The 23,288-nt window shown below is 44.3% G+C and overlaps 1 protein-coding gene across 5 annotated transcripts in view; it reads right to left on the reverse strand.

Annotated features, from left to right (window-relative positions):
- LOC118400214 (chromodomain-helicase-DNA-binding protein 5-like) overlaps window positions 1-23,288 on the reverse strand; it is a 39,122-nt gene that overhangs the window by 11,322 nt on the left and 4,512 nt on the right. For 4 of the 5 annotated variants that reach the window (XM_035796851.2, XM_035796849.2, XM_052473407.1 and 1 more), the window contains exons 2-23: window positions 14,910-15,061; window positions 7,908-8,165; window positions 7,672-7,790; window positions 7,015-7,262; window positions 6,818-6,909; window positions 6,452-6,578; window positions 6,126-6,292; window positions 5,797-6,015; window positions 5,392-5,598; window positions 4,965-5,176; window positions 4,617-4,748; window positions 4,215-4,329; window positions 3,929-4,120; window positions 3,535-3,735; window positions 3,283-3,420; window positions 2,916-3,037; window positions 2,439-2,612; window positions 2,179-2,320; window positions 1,477-1,726; window positions 1,248-1,372; window positions 771-1,050; window positions 182-354 (exon numbers count right to left, since the gene is read on the reverse strand). In XM_035796851.2, the coding sequence (XP_035652744.2) occupies window positions 182-354; window positions 771-1,050; window positions 1,248-1,372; window positions 1,477-1,726; window positions 2,179-2,320; window positions 2,439-2,612; window positions 2,916-3,037; window positions 3,283-3,420; window positions 3,535-3,735; window positions 3,929-4,120; window positions 4,215-4,329; window positions 4,617-4,748; window positions 4,965-5,176; window positions 5,392-5,598; window positions 5,797-6,015; window positions 6,126-6,292; window positions 6,452-6,578; window positions 6,818-6,909; window positions 7,015-7,262; window positions 7,672-7,790; window positions 7,908-8,165; window positions 14,910-15,061 (3,845 nt within the window). The remainder of the gene's footprint in view (window positions 1-181; window positions 355-770; window positions 1,051-1,247; window positions 1,373-1,476; window positions 1,727-2,178; window positions 2,321-2,438; window positions 2,613-2,915; window positions 3,038-3,282; window positions 3,421-3,534; window positions 3,736-3,928; window positions 4,121-4,214; window positions 4,330-4,616; window positions 4,749-4,964; window positions 5,177-5,391; window positions 5,599-5,796; window positions 6,016-6,125; window positions 6,293-6,451; window positions 6,579-6,817; window positions 6,910-7,014; window positions 7,263-7,671; window positions 7,791-7,907; window positions 8,166-14,909; window positions 15,062-23,288) is intronic. The other variant, XM_035796850.2, reaches the window with a different exon arrangement.

The raw sequence follows: 23,288 nt of genomic DNA on the forward strand, positions 1-23,288 counted from the left end.
CAAGGATACTCCAGGGTAAACTAAATGGTTAGCTACTACTGAATAAACACTGGTAATCAATGAGAATACAATGAAGAGACTGCTAAAATACTCACACATACACACTTGAGAATATATAATAGAGCCAATCCTAGACATAGCAACACCCATGCTGACTGAGTGTGTTAGTGTGTGTCCTCACCTCTGCGTCCTCGTCTTTGACAACATACTGGGCCACCTTGAAGGAGCTGAGGTATTCGTTCATGTTCTGGATCTCAGTGTCCTCCGTGGCATTCTGGCTACGGTCCAGCAGCTTGGAGATGGCATTGTCATCATAGTGAATGACACTGCCCTCATCTCCATCCTTTATGTCCCCTGGAGTATCACAATATATCAGAGGGATACAGGCTGGTTTACTTTACATTCATGTCAAATCTAGAGACAATATTAGAAGAATGCAAATTGGTTTAATGTTCAGTTCAAAACGACTATATGTTCCTAGCAAAACAGGTCTGACTTTTCAAACAGAAATGCTAAACCCATGGGGTAAATTGTATATTGATCCCATACAATAATCCCTACTCAGTTATTTATTTGTCGACCCCACTGCAGTTCCTCCGCGACCCCAACTTTGAAGCCCACTGCTCTAGTTATACCTCTGGTAACACGAGTGGCACACTATACCTTTCTTTGGCTGTGTGTTCATAACTATAGCAGCTTGCTTGAAAATAGAGGCACGTTTAGAAGCTTGATTGCTTTATATTGTGACACAGTGTAGTCAGTGTGCGTACCATTATTCTTACAGAGTTTTTGATGCGAACCCATGGCCCGTGCAGCTGCCTCCATCTCGTCCTTGAAGAGCTCCTCGGTGCCGAACTTGAGGATGTCGTCCAGCTCCTGTTTGGACATGGAACCGGTCTTGGAGCCCAGGCCAGGCCTCACCACCAGGTGGGTCAGCATCATCTTCCTCTTGGCCACCTGGGTGATGCGCTCCTCCACGCTAGCTCGCGTCACAAAGCGATAGATCATCACCTTCTTATTCTGACCTATACGGTGGGCCCTGCTGAATGCCTGCAGCAGAGAGATGGAGGGAGGGAAAGCGAGAGCAGCAGAGACAGTTACAGAGTTAGAAATAAAGAAACATAACAGGGAGTCAAGGAGGAAGACAAATAGAACGAGATAACACTGTGAGGGTTATAATGCATTCAGAAGACAGTATACTGTATGTACAGTATGCCTGTGTTAGTCGGTACCATGTCCCACAGTACCTGGATATCGTTGTGAGGGTTCCAGTCTGAGTCGTAGATGATGACGGTGTCTGCCGTGGCCAGGTTGATGCCCAAGCCTCCAGCTCGGGTGGAGAGGAGGAAGCAGAACTGCTGAGCACCCGGTGCTGCAGTAAGAATCAAGGCACATAGTCAATGGGTGAGTACGCGAGTGTGAGTGCTGTTTGTGCTGCTCCCTGCTGGAGAAAGACAGAACAGCAGCGTAACTCACCGTTGAAGCGGTCGATAGCCTCCTGTCGTAGTCCCCCTGTGATGCCTCCATCAATGCGTTCGTATTTGTAGCCCTCGTATTCCAGAAAGTCCTCAAGCAGATCCAGCATCTTAGTCATCTGGGAGAAGATGAGAACTCTGTGTCCTTCATCTTTGAGTTTCTTCAGCATCTTCTGGAGCAGGGTGAGTTTGCCTGAGGACTTGACCAGCTGGTTCCCATCATAAGAGCCATTGGGTAACACTGGTGCCTCCTGCGTATACACAATGAGCAAATAACCCAACAAGAGGCCACAGCCCCTCACACACAGACAGTCAACTCTCACTGATAAACAAACATACCTGCATGTTGGCAGCCTATCAACTTCTACAATACACACCAGTGGAGGCTGCTGAGGGGAGGACGGTTCATAATAATGGCTGGAATGGAGTCAATGGAATGGTATCAACCACATGGAAACCAATGTGTTTGATACCATTCCATTCACTCCATTCCAGCCATTATTATGAACCGTCCTCCCCTCAGCAGCCTCCAATGATACACACATTTAGAAATACAATTCCTCCGAAACATCAGTCCCTCCCCGCACATCAGTCCCTCCCCGCAGGCCTTAGTATGGTCTACCCCCTCTGCCCTGTCTCCTCCCCTCCCCTCCCTCCTCCCTCCCTCTACCCGGAGGGATCCCATCTCTCCTCCCTCCCTCACCACGGCTGCCACGGGGAACAGATAGGGGTGGTTGCAGCACTTCTTCAGGTCCATCATGATGTTGAGCAGGGACACCTGGTTGCCCCCGCCCTTGGAGTTGAGCGCCTCAAAGTTCCGCGTCAGGATAAACTTGTAGTACTTCCTGTGGGTCAGAGGTCAAACATGAAAGGCGGGATTAGGCCTGGGGGAACCACTTTGAAGGGGTTTCATACAACAATGGGGAGGTTCAACAGAAAAGTACTAGAAGAGGACTAACTAACTTCTGCATGGGGCTGAGCTCCACTCGTACGATGAGCTCTGTCTTGGAAGGCATGTTCTTGAAGACATCAGCCTTCAGTCTCCTCAACATGTGTGGGCCCAGCAGGTCATGCAGCTTCTTGATCTGGTCCTCCTTGGAGATGTCTGCAAACTCCTCCAGGAACCCCTCCAGGTTACTGCACACAGAGCGAGCACAGACACAGCAAAACCGTTTATAGACACCATTTAAAGACGGCACAAATCCCCATTTGTTCCAGTCGATGTTAAGAGGAGCAACTGACGCTTAAGTGTCCGCCATGGCTTTAGGCTGTACTGTAAGCCTTAGTATGCAGGGATTTGAAAGGAGAACACTGTGGTAACAATTGAATCTCCCTCAGCATTAGGTCTTTACTCTCTGCTACTGCAGCAGGTAAGAGGACCAAGAGGCAGGCTGCCAGGCTAATGGATGGCCACAGGAGGAAGTACAGCACAGCTCTTACTTGAATCTCTCTGGGGTGAGGAAATTGAGCAGGTGAAACAGCTCCTCCAGGTTGTTCTGCAGAGGAGTGCCAGTCAGTAGCAGCTTATAGTAGATCTTATACCCATTGAGAATTCTGAAAAACTGTGGAACAGTGACAGCGACATTAGACACTCAACCAAGCCACAAATAGAGTTGAGTCATAATGCTATACAAGGTTGATGATGTTGGAAGAGAGGAGATAGATAAGATACTGATCATAGATTGTAAAGAAATCAGAATTTGGACCTTAAGAAACACTATTAGCCAATTTACCATTCACCAGTGACAAAAACAACAACAATTACATCCATTTGTTGAATGCATTGGTTTACTTTGAGGTGGGTTACCTTTGACTGGTTGTTCTTCAGTCTGTGGGCCTCGTCCACCACTAGACAGGCCCAGTTAATGGAGCCCAGAATGGTCTGATCGATGGTGATTAGCTCATATGACGTCAGCAACACATGGAACTTGATGGCCGTGTCTTTCTGTCAAGACCAAAACAGAGAGTCTATATATGACCACCACTCTCCTTTGGCCTGTAAATGACATGCTTGTCGATGTTTACTGAGATTCAATACATTTTTATTTTATGGGGATACCTTCATACGGAAGACCTTGCGGCCTGTTTTGACCGCACTGTCCTCGAAGGTGAACTCGTTCTCCCGGATGACCGCCCGGCTTTCTTTGTCCCCAGTGTAGGTCACCACGTAGAAGTCTGGGGCCCACATCTCAAACTCCCTCTCCCAGTTGATGATGGTGGACAGGGGGGCACTGACCAGGTATGGCCCTTTGGAGTGACCCTGAGAGGGGAGGACATGTTTCAGCCGTGTTTCAGTCATGACTAAGGACACTGTTTGATGATATACACAACAGATATTGCATTACTTTCATCACTACTGATTCTATTGTGTATTGTATTTACTTAATAATGTCATGGAACATTTCATAAACAAATAGACCCCTGTTCTGTATGAGCCTGTCCTCCTCACCCACCTCCTTGTAGAGTGAGTAGAGGAACACGATGGTCTGGACAGTCTTGCCCAGGCCCATCTCGTCTGCCAGGATAGTGTCTGTGCCCTGTGCCCAAGAGAACCGCAGCCAGTTCAACCCCTCCAGCTGGTACGGGTGTAGGGTTCCCCCAGTGGCATTGATGTACCACGGTTGATGTTCAAACTTGATGGTAGGCTAGAGACAGAGAGAGAATAACCAAAGGTGTATCAGCTTATTGTTAAGCCAATAGTACAGTATGTTTTAGTCCCTAGTAATGATTCCCACTCACATCTATGATTGGAGCGTTAGGAGGGATTTCTCTCTCCCTCCTCTTCTCCTCCTCTTTGCCCTTCTTTCCCTTTCTCACCACTAAAGGGCGCTGGTCGTCACCAATCATCTGCTCCCTGTCAAATCACAGGAGACGTCAACAAACAGTCTATTCAGGTTGTGAAATCGTGTGAAATATGTTTGTCTGTATGTGCATGCGTAAGAGAGAGAGAAAGAGAGATACAGTGAAAGAGAGAGAGACTTATGTTAGTGTAATGTTTACTGTTCATTTTTGTTGTTTATTTCACTTTTGTATATTATCTACTTCACTTGCTTTGGAAATGTTAACATATGTTTCCCATGCCAATAAAGCCCCTTGAATTGAACTGAGAGAGAGAGAGAAAAGTGTGAGTTCTGAGCTGACCTGTGGTCCCAGTAGGAGTGTTTGGCGTTGTGATACTCAGGGACGTCAAAGTCATCTACCTCCCAGGTGCACTGGTCATAGGGCAGGTCTCTCCACTTGATCAGGTAGTGCACATCCCCATCCTTATCATAACTGTAGAGAACGCAAGGAACAATGACAATCACAACTCTGGGAGCTTCAGAATACAAAAGGAAAGGTTGCAATTACATATTTCAAACCTGGGACAAAAATGTATGGTTGAGATTCCTGTCTCTAGTTTATTCCACTGTATATCAAGTGCTGAGCGTGAGTCTGGGGAAGAGAATGTCCCGACAGGGAGAGGAAGGTGTGTGTGTCTGGGGTGGGCACCTGTGGTTGAGGATCCTGTGGATGACCATCCACTCTGGCTTGATGCCGTAGCGGTAGAATCTCTCCTCCATGGCAGCGTACTCTGGGTCTTTACTCTTCCTCTTCTCGTTGTTCAGCTCCTCCTCCCCAGAGCCGTAGTCGTACGGAGGGGGCTCGTCCATGTCGTTCTTCCTCTGGTAGTTACGGTACATCACCGCGTGGTACAGCTCCAACTGCACACACCACAGACAAGACCATGGCTTAACCAACGATGCTGCAGAAAATTCTTGTCGTATTTGTGACAATATGCTGTAGCAAATGTAGAGTCTTGTAACTTCTGCAAGCTAGATTTTTAAAGTGAGAGTAAGCCAGTATATTTGACCATGGCTGACTTTCAAACACTGGCAAACCTCTCAGCAGCAGTCAAACAGACAAATGTGTGTCTCACCTGCAGTTCACTGACCCAGGAGCAGTGCCAGTAGGAGAGACCAGCCCACTTGACAAACAGCTCCCTCTCCGGGTGGCCTTTCAGGGGGGGTTTTACCAGCGGGTCCACAGTCTCTCCATCGGGGCCAGGGGGCACTTCAGTTGGTAAGGGGGGGTCCCCCCAAATCCAGTGGAGAATTCTCTGTACCTTCCCCTTTGGAGGTGGGCACTAGAGGGGAAAAGAGAGTTGTGTGAGACAGCATGGTATTATCTCTCTGTTCTCTCTTGGGAGCCTGCACAGAGAATGACATTTTCATTTTGTTTCCAGCAGTCTATTTTAATAATGGAGAGCCAAGTGCATTCTCACAAATAACATGGTTCATCAACTGGATCATCACACTGACTGGTGGGAGAACTTGTCACTCACCATGCAGCGTGGGCACAGCCACTCCCCATTGGGTATCTCAGGCAGTGGAGGGTTGAGGCAGTGGATATGGTAGGAGGAGGGGCAGGTGTCACAGCACAGCAGCTCCCCTCCGTCTTTACACACTCTGCAGAACTCCAGGTGGTCGTCCTCTTCCTCAACCGCAACCTCCTCTTCCTCATCGTCATCATCTTTGGCCTCCCACTGGATGCCCTCCTTCTCCTGAATGCACAGATGAGGGATAGTGATCATGTATATTTTTCAACAATTTGATAGGGATGATGTACTTCTGTTGTGTTTAGTGATAGTCCAGGTTAAGGTGTACTACTCACACAGTGGGGGCAGCTCCACTTGCCTTCGGGAGCTTTCTCCAGCTCAGGGTCCAGACACACCAGGTGATAGGCTTTGGGACAGGTGTCACACAGGATGATCTCCCCTCCCTGCTGGCACACCTCACAGTAGTCCTGGTGGTCTGTCTCATAGCCATCCCCATCCTCTCCTGAACACAAGACAGGAAACACAGATAAAAGTTAATGTAGTCTGTGTCTTCACACACACAGCAGTAACAGTCATTAGGTTATGAGGGTTATGAAAAGGTAGGAAGATATACAGTATAAACTAGTGGAACTGGTTAGTGTAGATAACAGACATCGCATACTTTTCCTTTTTTTCCGACCCTTCCGGGCTTTCTTCTTGGCATTCCCTGAGGTATCAGAGCGCACCGAGGCACTATGGATGCTGACATCATCAAAGTCCGACTCCTCCAGCCCAAAGTCCTCCTCACTCTGCCAACAGACACGAGTCATTCACAACCACACAGTCAATCAGCAATGAGAGCCAATAATGTTCACACACAAGTTTGGACATAAAACCCCAAAATGTGTTGGCTGTTTAACTAAGACAATAAGCACACACACTGTACCTCATCCATACCTGAGTGTGGGAAGAACAATCTACTGTATCTTCTCAAGTCATAGTTATGTGACTGAAGGTAAGAAATAAGACGTGCCGCACCAAACCTTACCGAGGATGCTTTCTTCTTTGATTTGGTCTTCCTCCCTTTACTTTTCTTCTTTACCTCCTTTACAGTCTTTGTTTTCCGTCGAACCCCAGGCCCTATAGGACAACAACATCCAGCACAGGCCAGAGAGGTATTGAGGGTACTTTATTAGTACATTTCAATACATACTGATATACAGATTATTTAATGACAGCCCTTACCCTTTCCCTCTTTGGTTTTGGCTTTTCTGATTTGCCCAGGCTGAGAGCTTGACAGTGTAGTGATCTCTTTGACAGAGGTGGGTGAGGCAACGGTGACCGTTTCCACGGCAGCAGCCACCGCAGCAGCCACAGCAGTTGCAGAGGTGCCTTTGAAGGGGTTGTTAGCGCTGAACTCTCGCCACTTGGCCCCTAACACTGTCATCATCTTTGACATGGGGATCTTAGGGTTCTTCTTGGCAATAAGTGGCCTGAGGAAAGTCAGGGAAAGAGAAAGAACACTGTAATCTTACTATCTTGTTATTTTCTTAGTTAATTATATACTGTAACAATCACCAGAACTAGTGGTGACCCATCTGTGTGACGTCCCCTCTGTGTTGTGTGAGTACTTTGATTGTGATTTGTCAACCAATGTCTTGTGGTTCGGCACATTGGTCTCTCTGAGATACTCGGTCAATGCATTCAGACTCTGAGCTTCCAGGCTGTCACACACAGCCACAACATCTCTCTCTCTCTCTCTCTCTAACAAACAGTCCAGTGTTCACCACACTGCTCCAGTATCTCTATACAGTTTATATCAAACTACAACTAAGCTACACAGCCATGACAGCCATCCATAGACAAGAAAGGCAGTAAATGATGATCCTACATGTATAGTACCTGAGGAACTGGCTGAAGGCCTTGTAGTTGGTGAGGGTTGTATAGTCCTCCTCTGTGAAGCCATACTGCACATCCTCCAGACCCCACTCCTGCATCAGCTGACTGGACGACTTGGGCTCCTGGGGCACAACAACACTGAAGTAAGAGTTCAGTCTATAAATCCACAAAGGCCCCAAATAATATCAAATACATATCAAACTAGACAGAGATGTTTTAACAAGGCACTTTTACTGTACCTTATTATTTTCATCATCTTCGTCATCATCATCATCATCATCATCGTCATCCTCCTCCTCCTCTTCTCTCTTCTTCCGTTTGGGTTTCTTCTCTTTCTTATCCTTAGGTTTCTTCTTCTTCTTTGTTGTAGGGGCGTAGGTGCTGCTCTCGCTCTCTGAGCCAATCTCTGGACCCTGCAGTGGACGGTCATCCTCCCGCTCGGGGATCTGCTCCTTCAAGTCACTGCCACCACCTCCTACTCCCCCACCTCCTCCTCCCTGTCACACACACAGATACAACATTGTTTATCGTCTCAACACTATCATTACTTTCACTTATAATTTCACCCTCTCTGCCTGTCAATCATTCAGGAGACATTTGATGCACAGACAATGAGTCAGCAAATAACACTAACATACAGAGTCTGTACTTCAAGAGGAAAGATAGTCCCCCATACCATCTGGATAATGATGACCATTTGTAACCGTTTCAGGAAGCTAGTCATATGTCAGTCTGTACTTCAAGAGGAAAGATAGTCCCCCATACCATCTGGATAATGATGACCATTTGTAACCGTTTCAGGAAGCTAGGCATATGTCAGTCTGTACTTCAAGAGGAAAGATAGTCCCCATACCATCTGGATAATGATGACCATTTGTAACCGTTTCAGGAAGCTAGGCATATGTCAGTCTGTACTTCAAGAGGAAAGATAGTCCCCATACCATCTGGATAATGATGACCATTTGTAACCGTTTCAGGAAGCTAGGCATATGTCAGTCTGTACTTCAAGAGGAAAGATAGTCCCCCATACCATCTGGATAATGATGACCATTTGTAACCGTTTCAGGAAGCTAGGCATATGTCAGTCTGTACTTCAAGAGGAAAGATAGTCCCCCATACCATCTGGATAATGATGACCATTTGTAACCGTTTCAGGAAGCTAGGCATATGTCAGTCTGTACTTCAAGAGGAAAGATAGTCCCCCATACCATCTGGATAATGATGACCATTTGTAACCGTTTCAGGAAGCTAAGCATATGTCAGTCTGTACTTCAAGAGGAAAGATAGTCCCCCATACCATCTGGATAATGATGACCATTTGTAACCGTTTCAGGAAGCTAGGCATATGTCAGTCTGTACTTCAAGAGGAAAGATAGTCCCCCATACCATCTGGATAATGATGACCATTTGTAACCGTTTCAGGAAGCTAGGCATATGTCGCACATCACTACTTCACAGGAGAGGCATTTGAACGTAAACATTTATTTTTTATCAGAATGCTTTTTTGGCAGGAATGCCTTCTGGAACATGTGAACTTTCATGTGCCTTTATAACAAAGGTGTATGCCATCTGTAAATATTAATGAAACGGTTCAATTACAAGCCTAGTTGGTATAGCCATGGAAAAAGCCAGGAACCTAGTGGGAACTAGCCACAATTGGCTGAGATAATGGATAGGCTGGACATGCCGGGAGATGAGTTCGAATTGGTCTGCCACGTAGCCCACGTCTGCCTATAACATGAGCTTCTCAGTGTGGGGCGGCAGGTAGCCTATTAGTTAGAGCATTGGACTAGTAACCGAAAGGTTGTAAGATTAAAAATATGTCGTTCTGAACACGGCAGTAAACCCACTGTTCCTAGGCCATCATTGAAATTAAGAATTTGTTCTTAACTGACTTGCCTACTGTGGATTTTTTGAAAAATATAATGTTGGCCATGGAGAAATGCAAAAGTGTTGCTACTGCTCTCAACAACAATGATCCCCTGAATTTAGCAGGCGCTATTGACAAAGATCCGTGGGGAAATGTTGTGATGGACTGCTTTATGCACAGGGTCAGTGAAAACCAGAGTGACTTGACACAATGGGCCAAACAAGCTGTAGCTCCAAAACAAAACGGAAACGACACAGCTCTTACTTAGTTAAAGTGGTTCCAGTCTTCCGTGAAGCAGACTGGAACCATGTATACGGGTAAGAGTCTAGCAAAATATTAAGATATTATAAGTTTCTAATTTGGTCAGAAAGTCGTTTTCATTGCAAGTTAAAGCATACTGTTCATTAGCTAGCGAACGTCAGCTTTCTGGTTCACTTGCTAACGTTACGTGTATGATCTGTGTAGTAATATTATCTGTATCTCAGAAAGCTATTTGCATTGCTATATATAGCCTAATGTTAGCTAGCTACAGTAGCTAACATTGAAGTTAGTTGGTTAGCTTTAGCTACCTGGATATTCACACAACAGCATTTCATGCATGGTGGCTAGCTATGATAATTCATGTGTACGGTAAGGGTTGGGATTATAGTTCATTGTTTAGCTAGCTAACTAGCTACATGCCAAAACAAAAGACTTCACTTCGCCAGATGATTACATGATCCATCAAGTTAGCCAGGTGTGTCTGGGGGTGATTATGGCCATCTATTGTATTTCATGAACATGCATACATGTCTAGACAATAAGGACCCATCCACTTAGCTAGATGTGGCTGGGGGTAGGTATAGCATTTTGTTCGCATGACCCATTATTTACACACGTGTTTACCAGAGACAGTAAAGTGAAGAAAAACATGACCTGCACCAAAGTTAGATTGGGATATAGGCCTAGAACTAGATAAATTGTATTTTTACTAGAGGTCGACCGATTAATCGGCAAGGCAAATAAATTAAGGCTGATTTCAAGTTTTCATAACTATCGGTAATCTGCCTTTTTGGACGCCGATTATGGCCAATTATATTGCAATCCACGAGGAAACTGCATGGCAGGCTGACCACCTGTTACACGAGTGTAGAATCAAAAGAACCTGTTGGATGCAAGGAGTCAAGGTAAATTGTTCGCAAGCATTAAATTTATCTTATAAAAAAACAATCAATCTTAACATAATCACTAGTTAACTACACATGGTTGATGATATTACTAGGTTAACTAGCTTGTCCTGCGTTGCATATAATCAATGCGGTGCCTGTTAATTTATCATCGAATCACAGCCTACTTCAACTTCGCCAAATGGGTGATGATGTAACACAAGCGCTTTCGCGTAAAAAGCACAATCGTTGCACAAATGTACCAAACCATAAATATCAATGCCTTTCTTAAAATCAATACACAGAAGTATATATTTTAAACCTGCATATTTAGTTAAAATAAATTAATGTTAGCAGGCAATATTAACTAGGGAAATTGTGTAAATTGTCTTGCGTTCAGTGCAAGCAGAGTCAGGGTATATGCAACAGTTTGGGCCGCCTGGCTCGTTGCGGAACTGTGTGACCATAATTAATTTGCCAGAATTTTACATAATTATGACATAACATTGAAGGCTGTGCAATGTAACAGCAATATTTAGACTTAGGGTTGCCACCCGTTCGATAAAATACAGAACGGTTCCGTATTTCACTGAAGGAATAAATGTTTTGTTTTCTAAATTATAGTTTCCGGATTTGACAATATTAATGACCAAAGGATTGTATTTCTGTGTTTATTATATTATAATTAAGTCTATGATTTGATATTTGATAGAGCGCAGTCTGACTGAGCGGTGGTAGGCAGCAGCAGGCTCGTAAGCATTCATTCAAACAGCACTTTACTGCGTTTGCCAGCAGCTCTTAGCAATGCTTGAAGCACAGCACAGCGCTGTTTATGACTTCAAGCCTATCAACTCCCGAGATTAGGCTGGCAATACTAAAGTGCCTATAAGAACATCCAATAGTCAAAGGTATATGAAATACAAATGGTATAGAGAGAAATAGTCGACGCGTCATAATTCCTATAATAACTACAACCTAAAACTTCTTATCTGGGAATATTGAAGAACTGGGAATATTGAACCACCAGCTTTCATATGTTGTCAGGAACTTAAACGTTAGCTTTCTTACATGGCACATATTGCACTTTTACTTTCTTCTCCAACACTGTGTTTTTGCATTATTTAAACCAAATTGAACATGTTTCATTATTTATTGGAGACTAAATAGATGTTATTTATGTATAATATTTAGTTAAAATAAAAGTGTTCATTGTTCATTCAGTATTGTTGCAATTGTCATTATTACAAATATATATATATAAAAATCAGCCAATTGATCGGTATCTGCTTTTTTTGGTCGTCCAATCATCTGTATCGGTATCGGCGTTGAAAAATCATAATCGGTCAACCCCAAATTTTTACCTTGAGTTTTGCCTTATTTTAGGCTACTACTTTCCACTGTAGTCTTGAAATCTTTGGTTGTTTACTACAATACCTTAGTATGTTTATCACATTGCCCCATATGTAAATCTGTAAAGAGATGGGTGGGGCTAATGCTTAAGAGAGTGTGAATGATGCTGAATTGGTGTAGGTAGACAAAGAAGAGCTCTCCAGTAGGGCCATTTTCTAAAAAGTGTGGTTACAAATGTATCAACTTTCAAAGCAGAATTACTTTCCCAGTGTTCCTCAACTGCAGTGTATTATACACCATTTTGTAGCTGAGTCTCTACTTTTATCCAATGTAAGAAACACCATTTCAAATGTTGCTATATAAGACGGAATCGAGGTGGTCAGTAACATTTCATCAATTGAATATCTTATTGAATGATCAGAGGTTTGTTCACCTCTAAACTGGCTGCTGCTTACACAGAGAACTGCAACAACACAGCATCATAGACATCACATCTCCCCCTCCCAGCCACAGTCAATAAGACTAGGGCAGGTATTGTCTCCATGGCCTCGCTATGGCAACATCTGGAAGGCTACACAAATTAACGTTTATAGATAAAGTGTATGAGTGAGCACTGGCATTGGCTTGTGTGTGTGTGTGTGTGTGTGTGTGTGTGTGTGTGTGTGTGTGTGTGTGTGTGTGTGTGTGTGTGTGTGTGTGTGTGTGTGTGTGTGTGTGTGTGTGCATGAAAGCTGTGTGCAGCTTGTTGCCTGTTGCACAGTAGGCCTGTGTGGATCCATAGAGAGACTCGCAGGCGTCTCGCTCTGTGGCGCAGGGGAAAGGCTCACGTTGCCGCAGCGCCCGCCAACCCCACCGCCAGCCCGTCTGTGTTGCCATGGCGACCAACCCGTGCAGAGTCTGGAGCTCTCTCTCTCTCTTACCCTCTCTCTCTCTTACCCTCACTCTATAGCAGCAGCAGCCAATGAAACAGTGCCATCCAATCAGACACGTTTGCATAACGAGCTTGTTATGCAGAGGCCTGTGGTTGCAGAGCCTGTGTTCCAGCGCCTGTCTAGACAAATCTCATTTATGCATACAGAGAAGGAGAGAGAATGAGTTTGGAGGGAGGTCCAAATGAAAAAGGGTGGAGGGGTGGTGGAAGTAGTAGAAGCAGAGAAGCAGAACCTCCGTTAATCTAGAGAGAGAAACTGCAGAGAAGTGACTTAACCCAACCACTGACGGCACACACAGGGTTCAATGGTACACAAACACATCACAGGATACATAAGACCAGCGTGGAAAGAAAGAGGAGGACTCTCCTGGGAGATCATGAAAAATAAATAAAGTCCTAAAGCATAACCAAATGGTTTATTCCTATATATAACGACTTCCCTTTGGTTCAACTTCATTTCTGTTCAGCATCTAGTTTTAGTACTAAATTAAATTAGTACATACTAATTGTATAATGTGCAACCATTATTTAAGAAATGAATGTCAGATTGAATACACAAACTTCACATCCTAATGATACCATAAACACCCAACTGCGTACAATTGTACAGTGCAACAGGGGGACACACTGCTGTCTATCAACTCGCAGTCCCCCTAAAGGGATTTCTCTCCTTAAAACTGATCTAGCCAGTCATCAGTGCTAACAGCTCTCCTGTGGTGTGTGCTTGGGCCCTGCTAGAGGGAGTCTGAGCTCTGCTTGTTTTCTCAGCTCTGAGACTGACCTGGGGGAGAGAGGCCCACTGACAGGGCTGTAACCTCCATTGATCCGTGGCCTATGTCTGACAGTAGACTTTGGGGAGAGATTGTAAGTGAATAACAGCTAGTTGTGGTTTCCCTTAACAGAGAGTGCTGCCTGATAAACACGTACAGTGTATTGTCTAGCAGAGCTTGTGAACTGAGCATGGAAAGAGAGCGGTATGGAGAGAAAGAGAGAGTGTGTGAGAAAGAGGAAAGAGACAGGGAGACCCCTCATTAGCACAGCGGGGTCCAATGCTCAGTGTTTATCGTGGCCAGCCAAAGGGCCGGTGACAGACTGGCCACCAGAGCTCCTCACAGTGCAGCTGGCAGCCCTGGACAGGGACATCCCTGCTCTGTCACCGCCACAGTTCAGAACACTGATCAACCGCGAACACAAGCAGGGGACACACAAATGAGAAACAGGCACCGCAAAGCCAACACAAACTGTATAAAGAGCAAGGCCCTCAAATGGCAGAGGGATGTTTTACACCAAACACTTTACTCCGGCTCACTGTTACTGTGTTGCACCAAACATTTTCCCCTGACTTCACTATGATGTCTTTCAAGGCACACTTGTGGTTAACCTCAAATAGCCAAGAATCTAAGGAGCAGTCGTGGAAACAAATAAAATGCAGGAGTGGTTTGTTGTCTGTTTTGATATATGGTGGTGGTGTGGTATGTGGAGAGCCTCAGCTCAGTGCTGCTGTTTAAAGCTTGTTTTCTGAATGCCAGGAACTAATGCCTGGTAGAGTTCTGCTGTCAGAATAGCTCTGTCACAATGTTGTTGTTGGAACCTACTGGCACACGCTCTAGCACTCCTGACCGACCGCCCATTTTGACTGCCACAGGGACAGGCGCTTCTCCTGATCCACAATCTACACTAGCACTCAAAGCCCACAGCTTACACTGGCACTCACGCTGGCACTGGTGCCAAGTGCCCCTAAGCCAAAGATACTACTGTTTCTCCTTGAAATTAGAGAATAGTCCAAGAAACCAAATATTGTACCCCAGTAAAGAAATCGGAGTTCAATCCCAGCCAATATAAATGGCTGCTCAAGGACTACAGTATACGGCACAAAATCTACTGTAGCTTTTTAGAGGTTCTGTGTTATTCTGCATGACATGATTGTAATCTGATAAGAGTTTACCTCCTTTTTCCTCTTCTTGACTTTGGGCATCTTGCCCTCCTTCATCTTTTTGGGTTTCTTCTTCTTCTGTTGTTTGAGGGAGTCGTTGTCAGTGAAAAAGCTGTCCAGAGGTGTGAGCGGGACAGTGTTACGTTGACCATCCTCATCCTCATCTAGACACACACAAACACAAACATGGCCTTCAGAACCACATGATACACGTATTCACAACTTTGACTCTTATTGTAACACATACAGATTTCATGGGGCTTCTGTTAGTCATCACTTTACCATCCTCCCCCTTTTACCTTATATCCTGTTGGCCAGGCACGGCTCAAACCTTAACCTAGTGGGCTGCTACTTCTCTGTCAATTGTATTGTATCAATATTGTTGTATACATATAAGCATGCTGACAACAGTGTATAACGGTGCTCCAGACTTCAATGCTGCCATAGTGGGTCACAGAGGAGTAAGAGAGACAGCAGGGCCAGGGAGACTGCCTTAGACAGTAGACAGTACATCACTATAAAGAGACACTCCCACGGTGCCTCCTCACACACAAACACAGACTGGAGGGCATGAAATATGCAGCACATGTATCAGAGTCAATCAGCCAGCCAACACTAGACTAGCCCTGCAGCCGACCACTCCCAGAGGGACACTGAGTAGGGAGGAGGGGTTCCCCGTCTCCATAGCACAAACATTGGCTTGCAATCCACTTATCCTCCATTTAGCCAGGCTAGTCAAGAGGGGCCACACAGACACTAGGTGCTTCCAAGGTTCATTATCAATGAGAGACCCATAGAAATGTCTATCTATACATTCCCATTCACCACTGGATAAGCTGGATGCATCTTCCCACGTGTGTCCGGCAAACGGTACCGAAGCATTTACTCTCAGACCAACAGGCTCCAAGACAGCTTCTACCCCCAGAACTGCTAAATAGTCAAACTTCTCAATAGTCAATAATAGTACCCAAACTATCTGCGCTGACTCTATCTTGCTCTGACCCTACGCAAAGCAAAATATACACACACCATATACAGTGCATTCAGGCCCCTTGACTTTTTCCACATTTTGTTATGTTACAGTCTTATTCTAAAATGGATTAAATAAATGTTTTCCTCATCAATCTACACCCCATAATGACAAAGTGAAAACAGGTTTTTAGAATTTTTGGCAAATGTATTAAAAATTAAAAACAGACAGTTTATTTATGTTAGTATTCAGACCCTTTGCTATGAGACTCAAAATTTGAGCTCAGTTGCATCCTGTTTCCATTGATCATCCTTAAGATATTTCGACAACTTAATCGGAGTCCACCTGTGGTAAATCCAAATGATTGGACATGATTTGGAAAGGAACACATCTGTATATATAAGGTCCCAAAGTTGGCAGTACATGTCAGAGCAAAAACCAAGCCACGATGTCAAAGGAATTGTCCATAGAGCTCCGAGACAGGATTGTGTCGTGGCACAGATCGGTGGAAGGGTACAAAAACATTTCTGCTGAATTGAATGTCCCAAGAACACAGTGGCTCCATCATTCTTAAATGGAAGAAGTTTGGAACCACCAAGACTCTTCCTAGAGCTGGCCGCCTGGCAAATTGGGCAATCGGGGGAGAAGGGCCTTGGTCAGGGACGTGACCAAGTACCATATGGTCACTCTGACAGAGCTCCTCTGTAGAGATAGAGGAATCTTCCAGAAGGACAACCATCTCCAATCAGGCCTTTATGGTAGAGTGGCGAAACGGAAGCCACTCCTCAGTAGAAGGCATATGACAGCCAGCTTGGACTTTGCCAAAAGGCACCTAAAGGACATTCAAACCATGAGAAACAAAATTCTCTGGTTTGATGAAACCAAGATTGAACTCTTTGGCTTGAATGCCAAGTGTCATGTCTGGAGGAAACCTGGCACCATCCCGAGGTTGAAGACTGGTGGTGGCAGCATCTTGCTGTGGGGATGTATTTCAGCGGCAGGGACTTGGACACTAGTCAGGATCGAAGGAAAGGTGAACAGAGCAAAGTACACAGAGATCCTTGATGTAAACCTGTTCCAGAGCGCTCACGACCTCAGACTAGGGCGAAGGTTCACCTTCCAACAGCACAATGACCCAAAGTACACAGCCAAGACAATGCAGGAGTGGCTTCAGGACAATTCTCTGAATGTCCTTGAGTGGCCCAGCCAGAGGCCAGACCTGAACCCAACCGAACATCTCTGGAGAGACCTGAAAATACCTCCCAACCTGGGAGAAACTCTCCAAAAACAGGTGTGCCAGGCTTGTAGTGTCATACCCAAGAAGAATCAAGACTGCAATCGCTGCCAAAGGTGCTTCAACAAAGTACTGAGTAAATGGTCTGAATACTTATGTAAATGTGATATTTCAGTTTATATATACAGTGGGGCAAAAAAGTATTTAGTCAGCCACCAATTGTGCATGTTCTCCCACTTAAAAAGATGAGAGAGGCCTGTAATTTTCATCATAGGTATACTTCAACTATGACAGACAAAATGAGAAGAAAAAAAAACAGAAAATCACATTGTAGGAATTTTAATGAATTTATTTGCAAATTATGGTGGAAAATAAGTATTTGGTCAATAACAGAAGTTTATCTCAATACTTTGTTATATAACCTTTGTTGGCAATGATAGAGGTCAAACGTTTTCTGTAAGTCTTCACAAGGTTTTCACACACTGTTGCTGGTATTTTGGCCCATTCCTCCATGCAGATCTCCTCTAGAGCAGTGATGTTTTGGGGCTGTTGCTGGGTAAACGGACTTTCAACTCCCTCCAAAGATTTTCTATGGGGTTGAGATCTGGAGACTGGCTAGGCCACTCCAGGACCTTGAAATGCTTCTTACGAAGCCACTCCTTCGTTGCCCGGGTGGTGTGTTTGGGATCATTGTCATGCTGAAAGACCCAGCCACGTTTCATCTTCAATGCCCTTGCTGATGGAAGGAGGTTTTCACTCAAATTCTCACAATATATGGCCCCATTCATTCTTTCCTTTACACGGATCAGTCGTCCTGGTCACTTTGCAGAAAAATAGCCCCAAAGCATGATGTTTCCACCTCCAGGTGGATGGTGTTCTTTGGATGCAACTCAGCATTCTTTGTCTTCCAAACACAACGAGTTGAGTTTTTATCAAAAAGTTCTATTTTGGTTTCATCTGACCATATGACATTCTCCCAATCTTCTTCTGGATCATCCAAATGCTCTCTAGCAAACTTCAGATGGGCCTGGACATATACTGGCTTAAGCACGGGGACACGTCTGGCACTGCAGGATTTGAGTCCCTGGCGGCGTAGTGTGTTACTGATGGTAGGGCTTTGTTACTTTTGGTCCCAGCTCTCTGTGGGTCATTCACTAGGTCCCCCCGTGTGTTTCTGGGATTTGTGCTCACCGTTCTTGTGATAATTTTGACCCCACGGGTGAGATCTTGCGTAGAGCCCCAGATCGAGGGAGATTATCAGTGGTCTTGTATGTCTTCCATTTCCTAATAATTGCTCCCACAGTTGATTTCTTCAAACCAAGCTGCTTACCTATTGCAGATTCAGTCTTCCCAGCCTGGTGCAGGTCTACAATTTTGTTTCTGGTGTCCTTTGACAGCTCTTTGGTCTTGGCCATAGTGGAGTTTGGAGTGTGACTGTTTGAGGTTGTGGACAGGTGTCTTTTATACTGATAACAAGTTCAAACAGGTGCCATTAATACAGGTAACGAGTGGAGGACAGAGGAGCCTCTTAAAGAGGAGAAAACAGGTCTGTGAGAGCCAGAAATCTTGCTTGTTTGTAGGTGACCAAATACTTATTTTCCACCATAATTTGCAAATAAATTCATTAAAAATCCTACAATGTGATTTTCTGGATTTTTTTTTCTCATTTTGTCTGTCATAGTTGAAGTATTTCACTCTATATTTCATTATCTTTCCTGATGGCTAGTCACTTTACTGTACAATATTTGGTTTCTTGGACTATTCTCTAATTTCAAGGAGAAACAGTAGTGGCTTAGGGGCACTTGGCACCAGTACCAGCGTGAGTGCCTTTATGTACATATCTACCTCAAATAGCTCATACCTCTGCACAATGATCTGGTACTTGTACTCCCTGTATATAGTTCCATTCTCATGTATTTATTGGTATTATTCTTGTGTTACTATTTTATTTGGATTATTATTTTGGGAAGGGCTCGTAAGCAAGTGTTTCATGGTAAAACGCCAGTTATATTTGGTGCATGTGACAACACCAGTCAAAAGTTTGGACACACCTACTCATTCCAGGGTTTTTCTTTATTTTTACTATTTTCTATGTTGTAGAATAATAGTGAAGACATCAAAACTATGAAATAACACATATGGAATCATCCGCCTGGTACGGCAACTGCTCCGCCCTCAACCGTAAGGCTCTCCAGAGGGTAGTGAGGACTGCACAACGCATCACCGGGGGCAAACTACCTGCCCTCCAGGACACCTACACCACCCGTTGTTACAGGAAGGCCATAAAGATCATCAAGGACATCAACCACCCGAACCACTGCCTGTTCACCCCGCTATCATCCAGAAGGCGAGGTCAGTACAGGTGCATCAAAGCTGGGACCGAGAGACTGAAAAACAGCTTCTATCTCAAGGCCATCAGACTGTTAAACAGCCACCACTAACAGTGAGTGGCTGCTGCCAACACACTGTCATTGACACTGACCCAACTCCAGCCATTTTAATAATGGGAATTGATGGGAATTATGTAAATATATCACTAGCCACTTTAAACAATGCTACCTTATATAATGTTACTTACCCTACATTATTCATCTCATATGCATATGTATATACTGTACTCTACATCATCGACTGCATCCTTATGTAACACATGTATCACTAGCCACTTTAACTATGCCACTTTGTTTACTTTGTCTACACACTCATCTCATATGTATATACTGTACTCGATACCATCTACTGTATGCTGCTCTGTACCATCACTCATTCATATATCCTTATGTACATGTTCCTTATCCCCTTACACTGTGTATAAGACAGTAGTTTTGGAATTGTTAGTTAGATTACTTGTTGGTTATCACTGCATTGTCGGAACTAGAAGCACAAGCATTTCGCTACACTCGCATTTAACATCTGCTAACCATGTGTATGTGACAAATAAAATTTGATTTGATTTGATTTGGGATTTGATGTAGTAACCAAAAAAGTGTTAAACAAATCAAAATATATTTGAGATTCTTCAAATTAACGACCCTTTGCCTTTATGACAGCTTTGCACACTCTTGGCATTCTCTCAACCAGCTTGGGAAGTCAACTGGAATGCATTTAAATTAACAGGTGTGCCTTGTTAAAAGTTAATTTGTGGAATTTCTTTCCTTCTTGATGCATTTGAGCCAGTTGTATTTACAAGATAGGGGTGGTATAGAGAAAATAGCCCTATTTGGTAAAAGACCAAGTCCATATTATGGCAAGAACAGCTCAAATAAGCAAAGAGAAATGACAGTCCGTCATTACTTTAAGACATGAAGATCAAATAACTTTGAAAGTGTATTCCAGTGCAGTCGCAAAAACCATCAAGCGCTATGATGAAACTGGCTCTCATGAGGACCATCACAGGAAATAAATAGGATTTATTTAGAATTCAAAGCACACTTAACCAGCATGGCTACCGCAGCATTCTGCAGCGATACGCCATCCCATCTGGTTTGCGCTTAGTGGGACTATCGTTTGTTTTTCAGCACACCTCCAGGCTGTGATGCAGGAGAGGCAAGGAGAGTGATGCAGTGCTGCATCAGATGACCTGGCCTCCGCAATCACCCAACCTCAACCCAATTGAGATGGTGTGGGATGAGTTGGACCGCAGAGTGAAAGAAAATCAGCCAACAAGTGCTCAGCATATGTGGGAACTCCTTCAAGACTGTTGGAAAGCATTCCTCATGAAGCTGGTTGAGAGAATGCCAAGAGTGCACAACAGTGTTGAGTGGCCTCAAATAAGGATGCAGAGAATTACCCCATACCTATTGTAAAATATGGTGGTGGATCTTTGATGTTATGGGGGCTGGTTTGCGTCACTGGTCCTCGAGCCCTTGTTAAAGTCAATGGTATCATGAACTTTACCCAATACCAGGACAATTTATCCAAAAACCCGGGTGCCTCTGCCAGTAGGCTAAAACTTGGCCGCAAATGGATCTTCCATCTCAGTCTCCGGACTTGAACCCCATTGAAAACCTGTGGTTTGAATTAAAGATGACAGTCCATAATCACAAACAAAGGATATCAAGGATCTGGAATGTTTCTGTATGGAGGAATGGTCTAAGATCCCTACCCAATGTGTTCTTCAACTCATAAAACATTTTAGAAAAAGGCTCAGTGCTGTTATCCTCGCAAAGTGAGGTATTGAAATGTATTGAAAACAGGGGTGTCAATAATTTTAACTATCTTTTGAGAGAGAAAAAATTAAGTGTTAAATCAAATCTTTTTGCAGCCTGCCAGGCATGTCATCATTACGACAACTCAGCTAATGCTACAGCTCTTTCAAATGCACTCATGATAAAATTGGCTGAGATGACAAGAAATGCAGTTGTTTATTTAAGACCTACAGGAAGGTTGAGAGCGAAAATCTGCTGTTTCCATCTCAAGACATCTAATTCTCCTCCTTGCTGATATGTGAAACCCGCCATTATTTACCACCAAGTTTACCAGAAATGGCCACTACCATCAATGCAATTGAGAAAAACACATTATGTCTGCACATGTAAAAATGTATTTAAGGCACCACATCTAAGTGTGTGATCCCAGAGAGAAGCCTCTGGCGTTCTGGCAGCTATTGTTCTAATGCTCTGTGATGTCTTCCAGAGGTGGCTGCTTCATACCGGGTGATGAGGGGGATCACTGTGGCATGTGGCAAAGGACAGCTGGCACCAGGACCCGTTTGAACTAGACTGCAGCCTCACTTGGCACACTGTGCCCACATTGAAGCGTGGACGTCGGGCAGGCAGCACCGCTCTGACCTTCTTGCAAGGTCTTGGCCACCGGACCGCTCCATTAGAAGGGAGATTCATGACCCTCTCATTCCTGAGAAGTCCAGCATTTACAGGAACACACATTAGGCCACTCTCTCTGACAGGCTCCTTATGGAAATACCCAGTTAATGGTGCACTGACCGCAAATGTGAAGAGAGTGACTTCAGGCTTCTCCCATCATTGAGAGGGTGTTTATAGCTCACTCTACTTATGTCTTAGGACACACAAAGGCACCCTCACACGCATTTACTCCAAAGCTTGGAGTAAAAAAACAGCTTTGATCTCAAGGCCATCAGATTGTAAAACAGCCACCACTAGCACAGAGAGGCGGCTGCCTACCTACAGACTTGATATCATTGGCCACTTTAATAAATGGAACACTAGTCACCTTAATAATGCCACTTCAAGAATGTTTACATATCTTACATTACTCATCTCATATGTACAGTGAGAGAAAAAAAAAGTATTTGATCCCCTACTGATTTTGTACATTTGCCCACTGACAAATTATCAGTCTATACTTTTGATGGTAGGTTTATTTGAACAGTGAGAGACACAATAACAACAACAAAATCCAGAAAAACGCATGTCAAAAATGTTATAAATTGATTTTCATTTTAATGAGGGAAATAAGTATTTGACCCCCTCTCAATCAGAAAGATTTCTGGCTCCCAGGTGTCTTTTATACAGGTAACGACGTGAGATTAGGAGCACACTCTTAAAGGGAGTGCTCCTAATCTCAGTTTGTTTCCTGTATAAAAGACACCTGTCCACAGAAGCAATCAATCAATCAGATTCCAAACTCTCCACCATGGCCAAGACCAAAGAGCTCTCCAAGGATGTCAGGGACTCGATTGTAGATCTACACAAGGCTGGAATGGGCTACAAGACCAGGTGACAACAGTTGGTGCGACTATTCGCAAATGGAAGAAACACAAGAGAACTGTCAATCTCCCTCGGCCTTGGGCTCCATGCAAGATCTGACCTTGTGGAGTTGCAATGATCATGAGACCGGTGAGCAATCAGCCCAGAACTACACGGGAGGATCTTGTCAATGATCTCAAGGCAGCTGGGACCATAGTCACCAAGAAAACAATTGGTAACACACTACGCCGTGAAGGACTGAAATCCTGCAGCGCCCGCAAGGTCCCCCTGCTCAAGAAAGCACCTATACATGCCCGTCTGAAGTTTGCCAATGAACATCTGAATGATTCAGAGGACAACTGGGTGAAAGTGTTGTGGTCAGATGAGACCAAAATGCAGCTCTTTGGCATCAATTCAACTCACCGTGTTTGGAGGAGGAGGAATGCTGCCTATGACCCAAAGAACACCATCCACCCCGTCAAACATGGAGGTGGAAACATTATGCTTTGGGGGTGGTTTTC

The sequence above is a fragment of the Oncorhynchus keta genome, chromosome 21, assembly GCF_023373465.1.
Source record: "Oncorhynchus keta strain PuntledgeMale-10-30-2019 chromosome 21, Oket_V2, whole genome shotgun sequence".
In the NCBI taxonomy this organism is placed as follows: domain Eukaryota; kingdom Metazoa; phylum Chordata; class Actinopteri; order Salmoniformes; family Salmonidae; genus Oncorhynchus; species Oncorhynchus keta.